Source organism: Oryctolagus cuniculus, chromosome 7 (assembly GCF_051225735.1).
Source record: "Oryctolagus cuniculus isolate XC-2025 breed Fujian yellow rabbit chromosome 7, ASM5122573v1, whole genome shotgun sequence".
Taxonomy (NCBI): Eukaryota; Metazoa; Chordata; class Mammalia; order Lagomorpha; family Leporidae; genus Oryctolagus; species Oryctolagus cuniculus.
This window is the reverse complement of record NC_142873.1, coordinates 42,116,848-42,133,930: the sequence shown is the minus strand read 5'-3', so window position 1 is coordinate 42,133,930 and position 17,083 is coordinate 42,116,848. Positions and strand designations below refer to the sequence as shown.

The 17,083-nt window shown below is 48.6% G+C and overlaps 1 protein-coding gene across 5 annotated transcripts in view; it reads left to right on the top strand.

Moving 5' to 3' along the window:
- Positions 1–10,824, top strand: part of LOC103350037 (SLAM family member 9) — a 32,264-nt gene extending 21,440 nt beyond the window's left edge. For 3 of the 5 annotated variants that reach the window (XM_008264267.5, XM_070076879.2, XM_070076878.2), the window contains exons 3-6: positions 2,816–3,115; positions 5,715–5,825; positions 6,118–6,218; positions 7,808–10,824. In XM_008264267.5, coding sequence (XP_008262489.3) covers positions 2,816–3,115; positions 5,715–5,825; positions 6,118–6,218; positions 7,808–7,918 — 623 coding nt within the window. In that variant the 3' untranslated portion in view covers positions 7,919–10,824. The remainder of the gene's footprint in view (positions 1–2,815; positions 3,116–5,714; positions 5,826–6,117; positions 6,219–7,807) is intronic. The other 2 variants (XM_008264268.5, XM_070076880.2) reach the window with 1 other exon arrangement.
- The last annotated feature ends 6,259 nt before the right edge of the window (positions 10,825–17,083 follow it).

Sequence of the window (17,083 nt, the reverse complement as noted above, 5' to 3'; positions counted from 1 at the left end):
TCTATTTATACTGACATTAATCCATAGACTTGCAAGTGTGTTTCTCTTGCTCTGTTTTGTTTTTGGCATTCTCCCTATCTGATGTGAGTCTTAAATTATACTTTCATATTGATCTGAGGATCTGGAACAGTGTATGGAACACAAATTTTTATTTTCCTTGGCTATTTGGTAGCACTCACTGTAAAACCTTTCTAATTTCTTCTGAGGCTGTGATGATGGGTTTGTTCAGGTTTACTGCCTCCTCTTAATTGAATTTATATTGTTTATACCTTCCTGGAAAAGCACTGTTGATTTACATTTTCAAATCTGTGATGTACATTTGTACATGGCATTTTCTTAAACTTTTAAATAATATCTTCTGTATCTTTAGCTATATCTCAATTCTCATTCCTAATGTCATTTACTTAGGACTTTCATTTTTTAGTCATATCTATCAGTATTTTTTCTTTTAATTGATACTTTAAGAAAATCAATTTTTGGTTTTTCCGATTGAATGTCTCCTTTTTAATTGCTTCTATGTGCACAAATTACGAAAATGTTTGACTGCACTGAACATAAGACTTGATTTTCAAAGACCGAAATGAGGGGGTTTATTTTTCTCCTGTCCGAGAAGTCTGGGCGGAACATTTGCCAGTGCTGGTGCAGCTGCTCAGCTTCATCACTGGGGACCTGGGCTCGCTCTTTCTTTCTGCTCTGTCGTCCTTGCAAAGGTTCTGACCATCATGCTTGTTGCCTCATGGCCCCAAGGTGGCTGCTACTCCAGACAGCACCCACAGTCGTGACAGCAAGGGAGGAGGACAATTGGACAGATCTTTCTTGCTTTGAGGCTTTGTCTTTTCAGGAGCAAACACTTTTCTTCCCACCCAGAAGATTCTGTCTTGCTTTGCTGGTCAGAATTTCCGCCACAGGAAAGACTGAGAAATGGAGAACCTCGCTGTCCAGACTGCAGAGCAGAGAAGTCAATGGCAGAGCGGGACTGGCAGTGAGTGTGCAGGGAGCTGCCTCCTTGCGTGGCCTCCTGGCCATTCAGATCTGTTTGCACCTGTTACCCATCCTCCACTCTGGTCTGTTCATACCTGTCCTTCCTAAAACAGTGCATTTGGTAAGTTGTCCTTGAACTTCCAGGGAGTCTTGTTCCATTTTAATTTGCAGCACTTTGTACACTTCCAAGAAGTGTTATCAGTTGTTAGGTCTATAGGGAATCTCTGTCTCACTTGCTCTTTTTAATCTTAAATTTTATTTTGTCTGTAGTAACTATTTTGATATTTGCAGTAATCTCATGGACATTTTCCCAGTCTGTCTTTTCCCCTCTTTCTTTTTAGTCTTTCTGTGTCATTAGGTAATGAAAATAGCACACATTGGATTTACATAATCTGAGAGTCTTGGCCTTTTAATGGGGGGATTTAATACATTAAAATATACTTCATTTTTGTTTTAGGTATATGGACCTATTGCTTACATCTTATTTAATCTTTCTGTATATCATTGTTTGTTTTTCTTCCACTGCTTTGTGGGGTTCATAGAATTTTCTTTGATTCAAACTTCTCTAGTAGTCTGGAAGTTATAAAACCTTAGATTTTCATCCTTCTGATTACTAAACAAATTTTTACTGCAATATTTCAAGATACTCATTATTTTTTCTTCCTTTGAGTGCAACAAGAAGTTGAACACATTTTTTTCATCATAATCTCAATCTCTCTCATGTTCTGGTCATTATATACACATGCAATTATATAAATATGTGAACACACATAGATACACAAGGGTACTCCAACAAGTTTGTGGAAAATGGAATTAAATTGATAGATTTATTTTAGTGAAAAATATTTGGAATTCATACATAATTTTTCATAGTAGGTTATTCATACAACTTTTTGAAATAATATTTGGGGGCTGGCGCTGTGGCGCAGCGAGTTAAAGCCCCAGCCTGCAGTGCTGGCATCCCATATGGGTGCCGATTCAAGTCCTGGCTGCTCCACTTCTGATCTAGCTCTCTGCTATGGCCTGGGAAAGCAGCAGCAGATGGCTCAAGTCCTTGGGCCCCTGCATCCTCATGAGAGACCCAGAGGAAGTTGCTGGCTCCTGGCTTCGGATCAGCTCAGCTCCAGCCATTGTAGTCATCTGGGGAATAAACCAGCAGATGGAAGACCTCTCTCTCTCTCGCTCTACCTCTCTCACTCTACTTCTTTCTGTAACTCTTTCAAATAAATAAAATAAATCTTTAGAAAAAAAGAAATAATATTTGATACATTATATTTATCATATCATGATTATTTTTACTTAACTGTAAATCTCATTGATTTCTTTGATTAGTGCTATACCTTATTGTTTCTCATTTTTGAAGTCATTTTTTCCTGCACATTCCTGAATTTCTTTTAGAGGCAATTAGCATCCTAAGCACTCACATGTGTTAAGTGTCTTAGTTTTGCCCCTTTAGTTAAAGGCTGGGTGGGAGATCATAGATCATAGAAATCATAGAAATTCTCCATGACTTGGAGGAGTTATGGGAAAGCAGTGAGGGGCCAAGGCAACTTGGGGAAGTCGAGGAAGTGAGTCTCACCTTGCTCTGTGGAGTAGATGGACAGTGAGATGCTCCAGGTCCCTTCCTGAGTCGGGGAAGAACCTCAACCATCTGCCCCTGGGTGGGGAGTGAAAACCCACTGGTCCAGGAGATGGGGCAGGCTCTGTCCCCAGACCTGACCTTAAGACAATGGGCAACCTCCCTTGGCTGCATCACGTGGGGGAGAGTGATCGATAGACTCCGGTGAACCTGCAGTCCTGAAGCTCAGTTTCTCTTTTGTCTTTCTTCCCCCAGAGCCCGTCCCACATCCCCAAATCCTGATTCATTCGTCATCTAACACATCAGGCTGGTGCAATGTCACCCTGGAGTGTGGGACCCCAGGGGCCAGAGAAGACCTCACTGTGACCTGGATGAGCAAAGACTCCTACGTGGAGCTGGAGCAGAGAGGGACACTGGGGTCAGCCCCCAACTCCAGGAATCTAAGCCTGAGTTTGCCCATAAACCAGTTGAATGGCCATGGCACCTGTGTGGTCAGTAATCCTGTGGACCAGAAGAATGCCGTGTTAGACCTGAGCAGCATCTGTCAGTGGCATGGTGAGTGTGATCGACGAGCAAGGGTGATGCAAATCAGTGGCAGAGAATGCACGGAGAATGCGGGATGGGACTGAGTACATGGTAAGGAAGCTCCCACAGGGAAACCCAAGAGCCTGCACCTTGACGAATGATCGCATCCTTGCTGCAGTCTTCAAACCTACAAGTGCAGAAATTGTGCCAACATTGGGAGACTGCTGCATCACCCAGAGCATAAACATGGCACCAGGACATGGAGCACCCTGTTCCCAGCATCAAGAAGCCTGGGAGGCTGAATGAGCCATCAGAATCCAAAGGGGGATGAGACTTGAGGAACAAGGAGTGATGAGCTTCCGGGACTCCCCCAGCCCAGTCCTAGGATGCGCAGGGGCCCTCCCTGGATGGCCCAGGCAGGCAGATGGATGCCTGGCATGGCTGCTGCCCGCTGGGCACGCCCTTTCTGAGCTTGATCCTCCCCTTTGAATGCACAGGCCACACCCAGCCTGCTCTGAGCAGTGTGAGCTGTGGTGACCCTGTGCTCACCACCATCACTCAGGACCTCATGTCCCTCAGTCGGCCTCTGGGGTCAACTCGGCTGTGTCCAGGGTGGGTTAGGGTTGTGTGCTGAGCCTCCGGGCCTTCCTGCCATCAGATGCTTTTTCCCAGGAAGAACTGAAGCAACAAAGGAGGTCTCATCCGGTCGGCTGCTGTGCCCTGCCGGAGTCGTCCTGGGCTCCGCTTGCGCACATGGGGCTCTCATCTGAACAGTCTCCTCCTGGCCATTTCCACATGGATTCCTCCAGGGAGCGCACAACTTGCAAACCTCCCTGCATGCCTGCCATGTGCCTGAGGGGAGTGCAGTGAAAATGAAGACAAGTCTCTGCCCTCAAGGCACTTAGGGCAGCAGGGGCAATGCCAGCAATGTCTGTGTGGCCTTGGGCAAACCACTGAAGTTTTTGAGGCTTTCTGTTTAGAAGAGGGATGATAATTCCACCTACTTCATCAGGTTGTTAAAAGAATTAAGAGGAGTAGGGGGTAAAGCCGCCACTGTGATGCTGGCATCCCATATGAACTCCAGTTTGAGACCCAGCTGCTTCTCTTCTTCTTCTTCTTCTTCTTCTTCTTCTTCTTCTTCTTCTTCTTCTTCTTCTTCTTCTTCTTCTTCTTCTTCTTCTTCTTCTTCTTCTTCTTCTTCTTCTCCTTCTCCTTCTCCTTCTCCTTCTTCTTCTTCTTCTTCTTCTTCTTCTTCTTCTTCTTCTTCTTCTTCTTCTTCTTCTTTTAAAAATATTTTATTTATCTATTTGAAAGTCAGAGTCACTCTGAAAGAGAAGGAGAGGCAGGGAGAGAGAGAGGTCTTCCATCCGATGGTTCATTCCCCAGTTGGCCACAATGGCAGGAGCTGTGAGGATCTGAAACCAGGAACCAGGAGCTTCCTCCAGGTCTTTTTATGCAGGTGCAGGGGCCCAATAACTTGAGCATCTTCTACTGCTTTCCCAGGCCATAGCACAGAGCTGGATTGGAAGTGGAGCGGGGGGTATTGAACCATTGCCCATAAGGGATGCCGGCACTGCAGGTGGTGGCTTTACCTGCTATGCCACAGCACCAGTCCTGCTTCAGTTCTGATCCAGCTCCCTGCTAACACACCTGGTAAAGCAGAAGATGGCCCAAGTCCTTGGACCCCTGCACTCATGTAGGAGACCTGGAAGAAACTCCTGGCTTCAGTCTGGCCCAGCCCTGGCTGTTGTGCCCGTTTGGGGAGTGACTTAGTGGATAGAAGACCTCTCTTTTTGTCTTTCTTTCTCTCTCTAACTCTGCCTTTCAAATAAATAAAATAAATCTTCAAAAAAATTAAAAGAGATAATCTATGAGGCTACTTCAAGTTCATGGAAAATGGAATTAAAAGATAAGTTTATCAGTGCAAAAATTTAAATACACCTGTAGTTATTTTCATAATACACATTTCTATGAAGTTTCAAAATTTTGGCATCAAAATCAATTTATCTTTTAATTAATTCCAATGAACTTTTTGAAGAATCTTCATATGTAAAGGGATAGCAGTATGACACATAATCTGTCCATAATGAGAATGTGGGTGAAGAGGAGGAATACATTTCTAAATATAAAGCCAGATGCTAAATGCTGAAGTCAAGGCAAATACCGAGTGTAGTTCAAGAAAATCAAAAGAATTTGAGAAACTGTTATTATAGGAGTTGGGACAGGTATCAAAGAAGCAGCATACCTGCATGGGGCCTTGAGGGGTGAATAGCAGTTTTTTTATGGCAGTAACAGGAAGACTGCCCAGAGAAAGCCACATGCAGATCCCCCCATCCTCTCCCGCTCTTGGAAGGTACTTTCCTCCCGGAGGCCTGAGTGGAGGAGAGGGAGGCAGACTGAGGGGTGGGCAGAGGCACCCTGCCAGTGGGGGTCTCCTGCGCAGAGATGGGACAGAAAGCCTGGCGGGAGAAACACTGCAGGTGCGGCCAGTGTGCAGAGACTGGAAGGAGCCAAGCCACCCAGGTTGCAGCAAGGTTGCAACAGGCCCTGAGCCAGAGTGGGCTCACTCCCCATCAGCCTGACAGGCCCGAGGGAGGCGGATCTGACACCTGCTTCTCTTTGACCCCAGGTTCTCTTCCGATCGAATGGCTGTGGAAAGTCATCCTTATCTTGGTTCTGATGGTGAGCATGGGGACTGGCGCGTGGGTCTGGAGGCGGAGGAAGATGGAGACCGAGAGAGGCAAGTGCTGGGGAGACTGAGGATGGTGGCCCTGCGGGAGGGCCTGTGGGTGGAGCAGCCCCGGAAGAAGGGACCGATAGGGCCTCACTCGCCTCTCCTGTGGATCTGCCCTGGTAGAAGCCTGGGGTAGAGCAGTGCCGAGGATGGGAGCTGTGTGAATGCCCAGAAGGTAAAGGCAGTGGGTGGCGGGAGCAGGGCAGGAGTGCAGGGCCTGTGCTTACACCCCGGGCACTCTGGCTGCCCCCGAGCTGGGCCCGAGCAGGGCTCACCTAGATTGCACCTTGTTGTTCAGCAGCTGCTGCCCGGGCCCTTCCCACAGGGGGCCAGGCCAACCTTCAGACCAGCGCCCTTGACTTTGTCTATGCGGAGATCAACCTCCTGAGTCCTCCAAAGGTGAGTCTGCAGGGATCCAATCAGTGAGGCTGGAGAGTGCCAGGGATCCAATCAGTGAGGCCAGAGAGTGCCAGGGATCCAATCAGTGAGGCCAGTGAGTGCCAGGGATCCAATCAGTGAGGCTGGAGAGTGCCAGGGATCCAATCAGTGAGGCCGGAGAGTGCCAGGGATCCAATCAGTGAGGCTGGAGAGTGCCAGGGATCCAATCAGTGAGGCCGGAGAGTGCCAGGGATCCAATCGGTGAGGCCGGATAGTGCTAGAAGGCTAGAAGCCAGGGGTGCCGGGAAATCCAGGCTGCTCTGCTCCACCGTCAGACTTGGGTCCCAACCTGGCCTTGCACTATATGGGCACCCACAGCACATTGGGAGCTGGGATACAAAGGGAGGACACCTCGCAGGTACATCTCGGCCACCACGACCTCGTCAGGGCTGGGGTGGGGGTAGAACAGGGCAGAGGAGGAGTGAGGCTGAGTGAGGTGAGTGACTGGCCCAAGACCACACAGCTCGGCTGGGGGTGGAAGTAGGCCAAGAAGCCTAGAGGGGCTTCCCACCCACGGGCTGAGACTCAGGCCACAGGCCAGGCAAGAGCGGAAGTGATCTTGGGTCTGCCCGCTGTCCAAGGCCTAAAGAAGTAAAGCCAGCGACCCCAGGGGTACCTGGAGGCAAGTGGATGCCAGGCTCTGAGGGGCATCCACCAAGTCCCTGTTCTTCCCACCCTCTAGCCCCTCTCCCTGACCTGCCTGAGTCTCACCATGAACGGTGCGTCAGCACCTCCCATGGGTGCTTGCCCTCTGATTGCACTGAAGGGCGAGGCTGGAGACAGGACCAGCGAGGCCAGGAGAGGGCACTGCAGGGGCTTCCTCAGTGGCAGTGGCTCTCCAACTTGGGCTCACGTCCGAATTGCCTAGAGGGCTTAGGAGAAGCTCGCTAGGCCCACTCAAGGGTCTAGGTTAGGCTTGGCATTTCCCATTTGTCCCAGATTCCCAGGGCATGCTGACCTTCCTGGCCTCACCTTGAAAAATTGTGAAATTGTGTCCACAAGTGGTTTTTAGAAAGACCATGAATAATATGTGTTATAAGAAACTGTGCTTAGCTTTCAAAATTGTTTGTTTCAAAATATCCTTTAATCCCATTGTCCATGAGCGTTTTCAAGCCTCCCTGTCGAGGACACACTGATAGGAATAGAGGTGGGGTGAGGAGAATAGCAAGCAAGATAATGCCATGTATGATGTGTTAGCTGATTCTAAGCGCTAAGGAGAGGGAGGATGGGGAAGGTGGGGAGGGGTGGGGGATGGGGGGCTCGCAGTTTTAATGAGCGCTGTGGAGGAGAGCAGGGACGAGGGAGTAAGTGCTGGGCAGGTCTTGGGTGGTGGAGGCAAGGGGTAGCATCCTGGGCAGAGGACAGAGCCCAGTGCAGAGACTCTGTGTGGGTCTGGGCTGCGGCTGCAGGCCGGGGAGTTAGCAGAGTTGACAGCCAGAGCCACCTGATTGAATTTTGCACCACCCACACAGAGATGGAGTCTGATGGACTCCTCTACCTACGTCTTCGAAGCTGACCATGCCCACTCTCCAACCCCACTTGAATTGCAGGGTGACACGGAGGAGGGCGGCTGCCATGCACAGAGCCCCGAGTTTGCTCCAGAGGCCCACACTATCTACAAGGAGTTGCACTTGAACCCAGGGCCCACAGGAGACACCTAGACCAAAAAGACACTGGGGCGGTGAAGGACTTGGTACAATCTGCCGTGTCTCCCCCTTCACCCTAGAGTCTTCAGAGACCGCTCCCAGAGGCAGAGCTGGGACTGGACCCCCCCCTCCCCCCGATCCATCCCATGAGACAGTGAAGTGGCACGAGCAGCTCCCCTGGGAAGACACAGCTGTTGGGATGGAGTCCCCTTCATAATTCACCTTGACACTTAATCCTTAAGGCACAGTGTTAAGGCATGTGGTGCTTGGTAGGGGATTGAGTCACGAGGATCACGGCCTCATGAGTGGGGTCCGGTTCCCTTATAAAAGTTCACCTCTTTCTGCCTGTCCACCTTCTGCTGGGTGAGGACACAGACTTTGCACTCTCTAGAGGACACTGTGGGAAGGCAGCCTGCGGGCAGCAGACCGCGCCTCTTATCAGACACCAGGTGCTGAACTCCGCTGGTGTCTTGATTGTGGCTTCTCAGCCTTTAGAAATAGGTTTCTGTCTGACCAGTCTGTGGTATTTTGCTATAGCAGTACCAATGGACCGAGAGTGTTCTCGCTTCACTGGTTACGAGCAGACACTGCTACTCGAACGTCCAAGTGTGAGAGGCAGACGCTTAAGAGGTCAGCCACGACTTCTGACCAACTTCGTGCATATTAGGGAGGACGCATGGTCAGGGAGGGCCTTCGGAGAGACAGTCAGGGAGAGAGGTGCTTCCCTGGAGTGTCTGCGAGGAGCCCGCTGCCCACCAGTGGGGAGGAGGTGGCCCTTGAATGTGCAAAAGCAGGAGTCCTGCGGAGACAGGAGCTGGGTTGGCGGAGGGAAGGGAAGGAGATATTTCTCCTGCACCACCGCCCACCAGGCTTCATTCTGAGCATGTGAACGCCCTAGCTCAGGCTTTCACAAAACCTAACTTATTCCAAGACCCTTTTGCTTTTATTACATAACATATTCTACATACAAAAGCAAAAAAGTATATCTTGTTGAAATTGTGATGTTCAATTAATTTGTTGATATAGTTAATAGGTACTTCCTTCAATATATCTTATAATCATTTGGTAACAATAAAAAAATACATATATACCATATATATGAAGCCAAGCCACTAAGTTTCCCTGCTGTTTATAAAGTTTTTTATTTATCTCAATGAATTTCTAGGTAAGTAACCGTATTATCAACAAATGATTAAAACTTCTGCTTCTTTCCAATCATTGTGCCTCATTCTTTCCTCTAGCATAATGGCATTAGTTAATACCCTCCAAACCAAATAAATGACAGTGATGAGAAAATATGTCCTGCTTTGTTGCTAATTTTAATATAAATGGTTTCCCTTTTAAGTGTGATTTTGGGAGATCAAAGACTATATATATATATATATATATATACATATATATATATATAAAACCGTGTTAAGAAAGTATTTACAGCATCCTATTTTATTGCAAGTTTCACAAAAAAGAAAACATCAAATTTTATCATTTTCCTTTCAATATCTATGAATATATGGTATTGGTTTTCTGTTTCTCATGCATCAATAATCAATAGATTTTCATTGCATTATTGGAACAAGCCCCAGCAGATGTAGCATTCTTTTGATTAGCAACTGTTTGAAAATACTTTTATTTGGGGCTTTTGCATAATTAATTATTTATAAATAAAATTCTCCTGTAGCTTCTTTTTTTAAAAGATTTTTAAATTTCTTTAAGAGGTAGAGTTACAGACAGAGGGAGAGTCAGAATGGTCTTCCATCTGCTGGTTCACTCCCCAAATGGCCACAGTGGCCAGAGCTGAGCAAATCTGAAGCGGCCAGGAGCCAGGAGCTTCTTCTGGGTCTCCTATGCAAGTGCAGGGGCCCAAGCACTTGGGCCATCTTCCACTGCTTTCCCAGGCAACAAGAAGAGAGCTGGATTGGAAAAGGAGCAGCCAGGATGTGAACAGGGATTGCTGGCACCACAGGTAGAGGCTTACCCTACTATGCTATACAGCACTGGTCCCTTCCTGTGGGTTCTTATGCTTTGTATTGTCAGTTTAATGCATGCATTATGCTGTTAACGTATGCCCTTTACCTTCACTTCTTATACTAATTGAATTAAAATTTGCTTTATAGTCCAAAAATGGAATATCTTTAGAGAAGAGTTGTCAGGGTTGGCGCTGTGGCATAGTAGACTAAGTCTCTGCCTGTGGTGCTGGTATCCTATACGGGTGCCTGTTCAAGTCTTGGCTGCTCCTCTTCCAACCCAGTCCTCTGCTAATGACCTGAGAAGGCAGTAGAATATGGCCCAAGTACTTGGGTCGCTGCACCCTTCGGGGAGACCCGGAAGAAACTCCTGGCTCCTGGCTTTGGATTAGCCCAGCTGTGGCCATTGTGGTCATTTGTAGAATGAACCAGAGGATGAAAGATCTCTCTCTGTCTCTTCCTCTCTCTGTAACTCTGCTTTGCACATAACTAAATAAACCTTAAAAAAAGAGAAGAGTTGTTATTGCAAGGTGTCCGGCGTAACAAATCTTCCCAGGCAGACGAATCAACTAATTCACAAGCTTTTATTGGGATTCCGCTCCCGGGTGAGGTTCCCGGTCCCAACAGAGCGGGGGGCTGGGAAAATCACACGTCAGAGATTGGGAGAGATCCTTTTATAGATTCAGGGTGTGGGGGTTAAAGGTTGAGGCTGGTCTGATCCTCATTGGCTGACCTTTAGGCACCCGTGGGGACCTTGACAAGGACTCTCCATTCCTGGAAGTATAGGCCTTCCCTCCTTGCGGATCCCAAAGCTACCAGTTATTACCCAGTATTGATTTAAATTATTTTATTATGCCCCTTAAATTTATTAAAATATAATACGATGTATAAGTATCTTATGCATGTTATAAACCAAAAAGTGTATGTGAAATAAATAAAAAATGGTAAAACAATGAAGCAATGGTTGTTCAAATTAATTTTCTGTAATTTAAATTTTTAATTTTAAAATTATTTATTTATTTATTTTGTTGGGCCTGAGCGAGTGCAAACAGAGGAGCACCACACATTGACAAAATCTGATGGTCTTTTATCACTGGTGGTGGAGAGTGGGCTTATGGTCTAAAGAACTCAAGACTCTGAAGCTCAGAGCAAAAAGGTTTATAAAGGCAAAAACCACAAGGAGGGGAAGGGGGAATACATGGTTGCTAGGATCGGGGAGGAATACATGCTTATTAAGGTCAAGCTGAACTAAGTCACAATCTTGACAATGGAAAAACTACATTGTAACATTTGTGCAGGCACAGCCTCTCTGTTTTAAGCTTGAGTGGTCATGCTAGGGAGCTTCCATGTTCTGCCAAATGGGATACAGTGTTATGCTATTGTCTGAGTTTTAGACCATAGTTAGTTTCAGACCAGAGTCTCATGGTGGGGTGCTTTCTCAAGATGGCCTCTTGGGTGCTCTAAAATGGAGTCCCTCTTGTCAGAGTGCCACTTCAATTTGAAAGGTGGAGAGACAGAGACCCAGCTCCTCATCCTCTGGGTACCCGGCCCAGGCAGTAGCTAGGAGCCAGGAACTCAATGCAAGTCTCCCAAGGGTGGAAGGGCCCTAATTGCTTGAGTCATCACTGCTGCCTCTCAGGTTGGGGTCCACATTAGCAGGAATTCTCAGTCAGAAGTGGACCCAGGCATTCTAACTAGTGTCTTCACCGCTAGGCAGAATGCCTACCCCAAAGTAATTTTCAAACCTACAAATTCAATGTAATATGTTGGGTGTTTTTGTTTCACGGAAATTAAATCAGTGACAGTGGATTGAAGGACCAAATGCAGAGCTTCACCTCCGATACCATATTTAATTTTTTTTTTTTTTGACAGGCAGAGTGGACAGTGAGAGAGAGAAACAGAGAGAAAGGTCTTCCTTTTGCCGTTGGTTCACCCTCCAATGGCCGCCGCGCTGCAGCCGGTGCACGGCGCTGATCTGAAGGCAGGAACCAGGTGCTTCTCCTGGTCTCCCATGGGGTGCAGGGCCCAAGCACTTGGGCCATCCTCCACTGCACTCCCTGGCCACAGCAGAGGGCTGGCCTGGAAGGGGGGCAACCGGGACAGAATCCAGCGCCCCGACTGGGACTAGAACCCGGTGTGCTGCGCCGCAAGGCGGAGGATTAGCCTAGTGAGCCGCGGCGCCGGCCCTAAAGATAACCTCATTCTTAACAAAACTCTCGCAGATGACAACTGATCTATAAAATAGAAAAAAGTAACACCACAGCATTATTGAAATTGTCACTCAATGTGTCTCTATCTACTTATTATTGTAATCATGGAACCAAAGAGTTCTCCCTTGGGTGTTTGCTATCATCATGGTGTTCACTGCACTAAGGCCAGTGAACCTTGTGGGCTTCTGCACAGATACAACCCTGTCTCTAGGCTGGAAGGTTAGATATGCCCCTGGCAGCTTCCGAGCAGAGACTGGGCTTGGGCACACCTGTCTGCGAGGTGCTGTGGGGCAGAAATGGGCCAATTCACTGAGTGAACAAGTCATTGAAATTATCGAAGCTATCCATTACAGAAACTTCTTTAGACTGTATACAGCCTAAAATACAGAGGCAGAATGGTTGAAACAATGGTCTTTGAAGATTTGTTCACTTTAGTTGGCAGGTATTCGTTGTTCTTCTGAAGAGCACCTTAAACAGTGTTCTCCTCTCTGCTCATCTCCCTTTTACTAGAAAGAGCAGTCAGTTCCTGAGGGGTCTGAATTGCAGGTTCCTGAGAGAGGGAGGCTGAGGGGCAGAGGGATGAGGAGACTGACAGGCAGAGACTGGGCCAGAGAGGGAGCCTGAAGCCAGAACCCAGGAGTCATCACTGACTGAGGTTCTCACAGGACCTACTGACAAATCTGATTCAAGTAACTATAAATATTATCAATAGTTGACAGAATAAATGTGAATTTAGCAAATTGGTGATTCTGTGATTTGCTTATTTTAAAAATGGATTCTTGAAGATTCCAAAATGATGGGATAGAGAAGGAGCTTACTACTCTAGTCTAGGAGAAGATAGTTAAAAAAAAGTTGAGCAAGTGCAATCTCAGGGAAGAGTTAGGGAGAAAACTGCAGTGGAAACTCCACGGAAGTTAGAGGGACATTGTGGATCTACGTGAAAGGTGTGGATGTGCAGCATAAACACGGACACAACACAGGACCCCAGCAGCCAAGAGCCTCAGCACCAGCTTTGGAGAGTGAAGTGAGACCAGACTGCAGCAGTCCAAGCCACTGGTGATAAAGCTGAGAGGACACACCTGAGTCTGGCTGGGAGGACTGAAAGGGGCTGGGTGCTCTTGTAGGACTGTGAGGTGTCCCAGCCTCCCAGCACATCACAAGCTCTGGGGCTTAGGCTGTGTGGGTGGAATACCTAGAGGCAGCTGGCTCTGGGAGCCTCTCTGCCTCTCTGTGGATGGGATGGACTGGCAGGGCAGAGTGGATTCTTGGCATTCCATGACTGTGGGAGCCTTGTGTGTTGGGAATGTGGGAACACGGAGTGTGTGGGAGGGTGCAAGGTATGGTGGGTCTCTGGGCAGGCACTATGGGCGGCTCCACATGCACGGAGCTCCCTGATTGCCTTGGCTGGGCCATTGCTGTGGGATCTGTGCTCACACTGAGGCCTGCATGGATCCTTTGTGTAGCTCTTGTGGCAGCGTGGTTGAATATTGTGCCCACTGGGGCTAGCACCTGGGCATTGGTTGCCTTGGAGAAGAGAAGGAGGGAGTGAGACTATGACAAAAGAGCTGATCAAACTCTCTCCTCTGATAAAAAAAAGAGATCTACCATGCCCAACTTGGGTGTCACCTTGGACACTCCTCTCACTCTGGAGCACTGAACAGAGCTCCTTGACCAAACCCAGCACATGCCTCTAGGTATTCACTGAAAGAGCAGACACTCCATTAAGCCTCAGAGGGATAGCCCCTCCCCTGAAAGTGTGCTCAGTCTCAGGCTGCCCTGCCCCACAAAACAGCAGCAGTCCCCATCTGTCTCCCACAGAATGGTGCAGAAATTTTCATTTTTCACTATTATAGCCTGCATAAGTTCCAACATAGGTGTTCCTGTAGGCATGGAAACAGAGAATGGATTAGAAGGCTTTTTAAAAAGTGAAATAGTTACAGAAAACTTCCCCAATTTGGAGAAAGAGAGATCAAAGACAGGAAGCACACAGAACTCCTAACAGACATGACCAGAAAAGATCTTCACCATGACACATTGTAGTCAAACTTTCCACAGTAAACATAAAGAAAAGATTTAAAAATGTGAACAAGACTAATGTCAGATTACTTTCAGATCTCCAATTAGACTCACAGTGGACTGCTCATCAGAAACCCTGCAGGCTAGAGAGTATGTCGAGATACAGCCCAGGAGGGTTCTTCTAAAGCAGAAACAGAGACCCCTGAATGTACTGCCAGGAGAGAGCTCTGGCAGTAACTGTAGACAGTATTGGGCCCAAGAGAGCCCCTCGTGCTGGCACATGGGAGCTCCCCAGCAGAAAAGTCAGCCCCCTCTCCTCCAACAGCAGATATTTATTATTTGAAAGGGAGAGAGAGAGCGAGAGCGAGAGCGAGAGAGAGAGAGAGAGATCTTCCATCTGCTGGTTCAATCCCTAAAAGGCCACAACGGCCAGTGCTGTGCCTATCCGAAGCCAGGAGCCAGGAGCTTCTTCCAGGTCTCCCATACAGGTGCAAGGGTCCAAGCACTTGGGCCATCTTCTTCTGCTTTCCCAGGCACATTAGCAGGGAGCAGGATTGGAAGTAGAGCAGCCGGGACATGAACTGGCACCCATATGGGATGCTGGTGCTACAGCTGGAGGTTTTACTTGCTATGCCTATGTGCTGGCCCTGAGCACAACAGTTTTTAACTACAAGAAGACAACCTGGGTTCAGCAGTCAGGGGAGAGAAGATGAGGAAGGAGCGATTGCAACCAGCAGAGCTGAGCAGCAGTGGGGACTGGGGTAGCATGAATGAGTTAAATCCCCTTTGAGTAGCAGGAAGTCATTAGGTGACATCTGTGTTTGAAAACCCCAGAAAGAGCTTTCTAAATGTTACCGAGGGACCCAGAAGTTACCACAGAAAACGAAAAGCAGAAATACTAACAGAAGTGGTTGCCTCTGGGGAGAGAAATGGAGACTAGCAGGGGCCTGAGACCTTTCAGCACATTTTAAAAGGCACACATATGCATGACTTTGGTGAGATAGTGTAGCTATAATGTATATTCCATATGTGTGATCCCACATTTGTACGTATCAGAGAAGCAGAAAGCAGCACCTGCTGACTGCACGTAGGGTTCACTTGGCAGTCTTCTAAAAGAGCCACTTCTGATTCAGTTGACTAGGGGAACCTGGACTCTGCATTCCTTGCAAGGACCTGGGTTATGGCCAGTGCCCCTGGTCTGAGGGCCACACTTTAAGTGAAACGCTGTGAATGATTCCAAATGCCAGGCTGAGGCATCGGAAATGAATTCTACGGACCCTGAAGCTCTTGGTAATGGGTGAGGCAGGATCAGAGCACTAGAGCCTCTTGGGAGACTCTTGAGCCACAGGGGCCAGTGGGAGACATTGCACTAATCCAGGCCACAGACAAGGGCCTGGGCTGGGCTGGGATGGAGGTGAGGGGGTGGAGAGAGAGGCGACTGCCTAATTTGTGAGGAGCCTACAGGATCACCAATGGTTGAGAATGCAGAGCTGGAGTTCAGAAGAGGCAGAAATTAGTGGGAGATGTGACCCAAAGTGCAGAATCATCCATCACTAACACACACACACACACACACACACAGCCCTGCCACAGGAAATGTCCCTGTCATGGACTCCAGCTGTCCTCTCCATTCCCTCACCCTCACATGACGTTTCTACAAATCCATGGCCTGGGGTTGACTGGCAAGAGCAGAGTCCTGAGACAGACCTCATTTTCCAGGCTTACAACTTCACATCACATCCACATCCTCCCCCCACCCCTGGCCTGCTGCAAAGGATTGGGGCAAGGCAGAGGCACAGGGAGGTAGGGGAGGACTCTGCGGGATGAGAGCCTCTCTTCCACTCAACACTCACGGAGTCTAAGTACGATGCTAAACACATGTGCAGCCTCAGAACGGATGACCCTGAACTTCTTACCCCTTGCTAGTTGGGCAAGTTTTAAGAGAACCTGTGATATGCTTCAATGATGTAACCTATTTAACTCACTTGCTATAATAGTGAAAAATGAAAAGGGCTGCACCATTCTGTGTGAGACAGATGGGGAGGCCGGCGCCGCGGCTCACTAGGCTAATCCTCTGCATGCAGTGCTGGAACCCTGGATTCTAGTCCCTGTCGGGGCGCCGGATTCTGTCCCGGTTGCCCTTCTTCCAGGCCAGCTCTCTGCTGTGGCCCGGGAGTGCAGTGGAGGATGGCCCAAGTGCTTGGGCCCTGCACCCCATGGGAGACCAGGAGAAGCACCTGGCTCCTGCCATTGGATCAGCGTGGTGCGCCGGCCGCAGCGTGCGGGCTGTGGCGGCCATTGGAGGGTGAACCAATGACAAAAGGAAGACCTTTCTCTCTGTCTCTCTCTCACTGTCCACTCTGCCTGTCAAAACAAAACAAAACAAAACAAAAAAACAGAGAGAGAGACAGATGGGGACTGCTGCTGTTTTGTGGAGCAGGGCAGCCTGAGACTGAGCACCCTCGCAGGGGAGGGGCTCGCACGGGTCCTGTGCCCAGGATATTTAAATGAGCTCCTGTGCCTGTGACCTTGAGACAGGAGCCTGACCCAGGCTGAGTTCCCCAGGGCAAAGGATGGGCAGAGTCCAGCCCATGGGTACCTGGGGGTGTGGCGCTGCATCTGCTCTACAGACTCCCCCAGGGAGCCAAGTCGTCATTACCTCCCCCGCCTTGTCTGCAAAGAAGCCCCCCTGTGAGCGGCATGAGGCATCAGTATGATTACCTGCCCATTTTACTAAAGAGGACACAGTCTCACAGAGGTCTGGGCAGTTTGTCAGTGGCCGAGCCACTGCCCTCCAAGTACCTCGTCCCTGCCCCTCCAAGACCCACAGTCATTGCAGTTCCCAGTGATCTGACTCTGTGAAACCTTTCCCCATGCTAGGCTGGCTGCAGACCCTGAGAAGGTGCACTGAGGGGAGAGGCCAGGCCTATGCCAGGTGACATCTCTCCTCCCCCCAAGGTGGAGGATCCCAGGCCCACGGCTGCATCTCA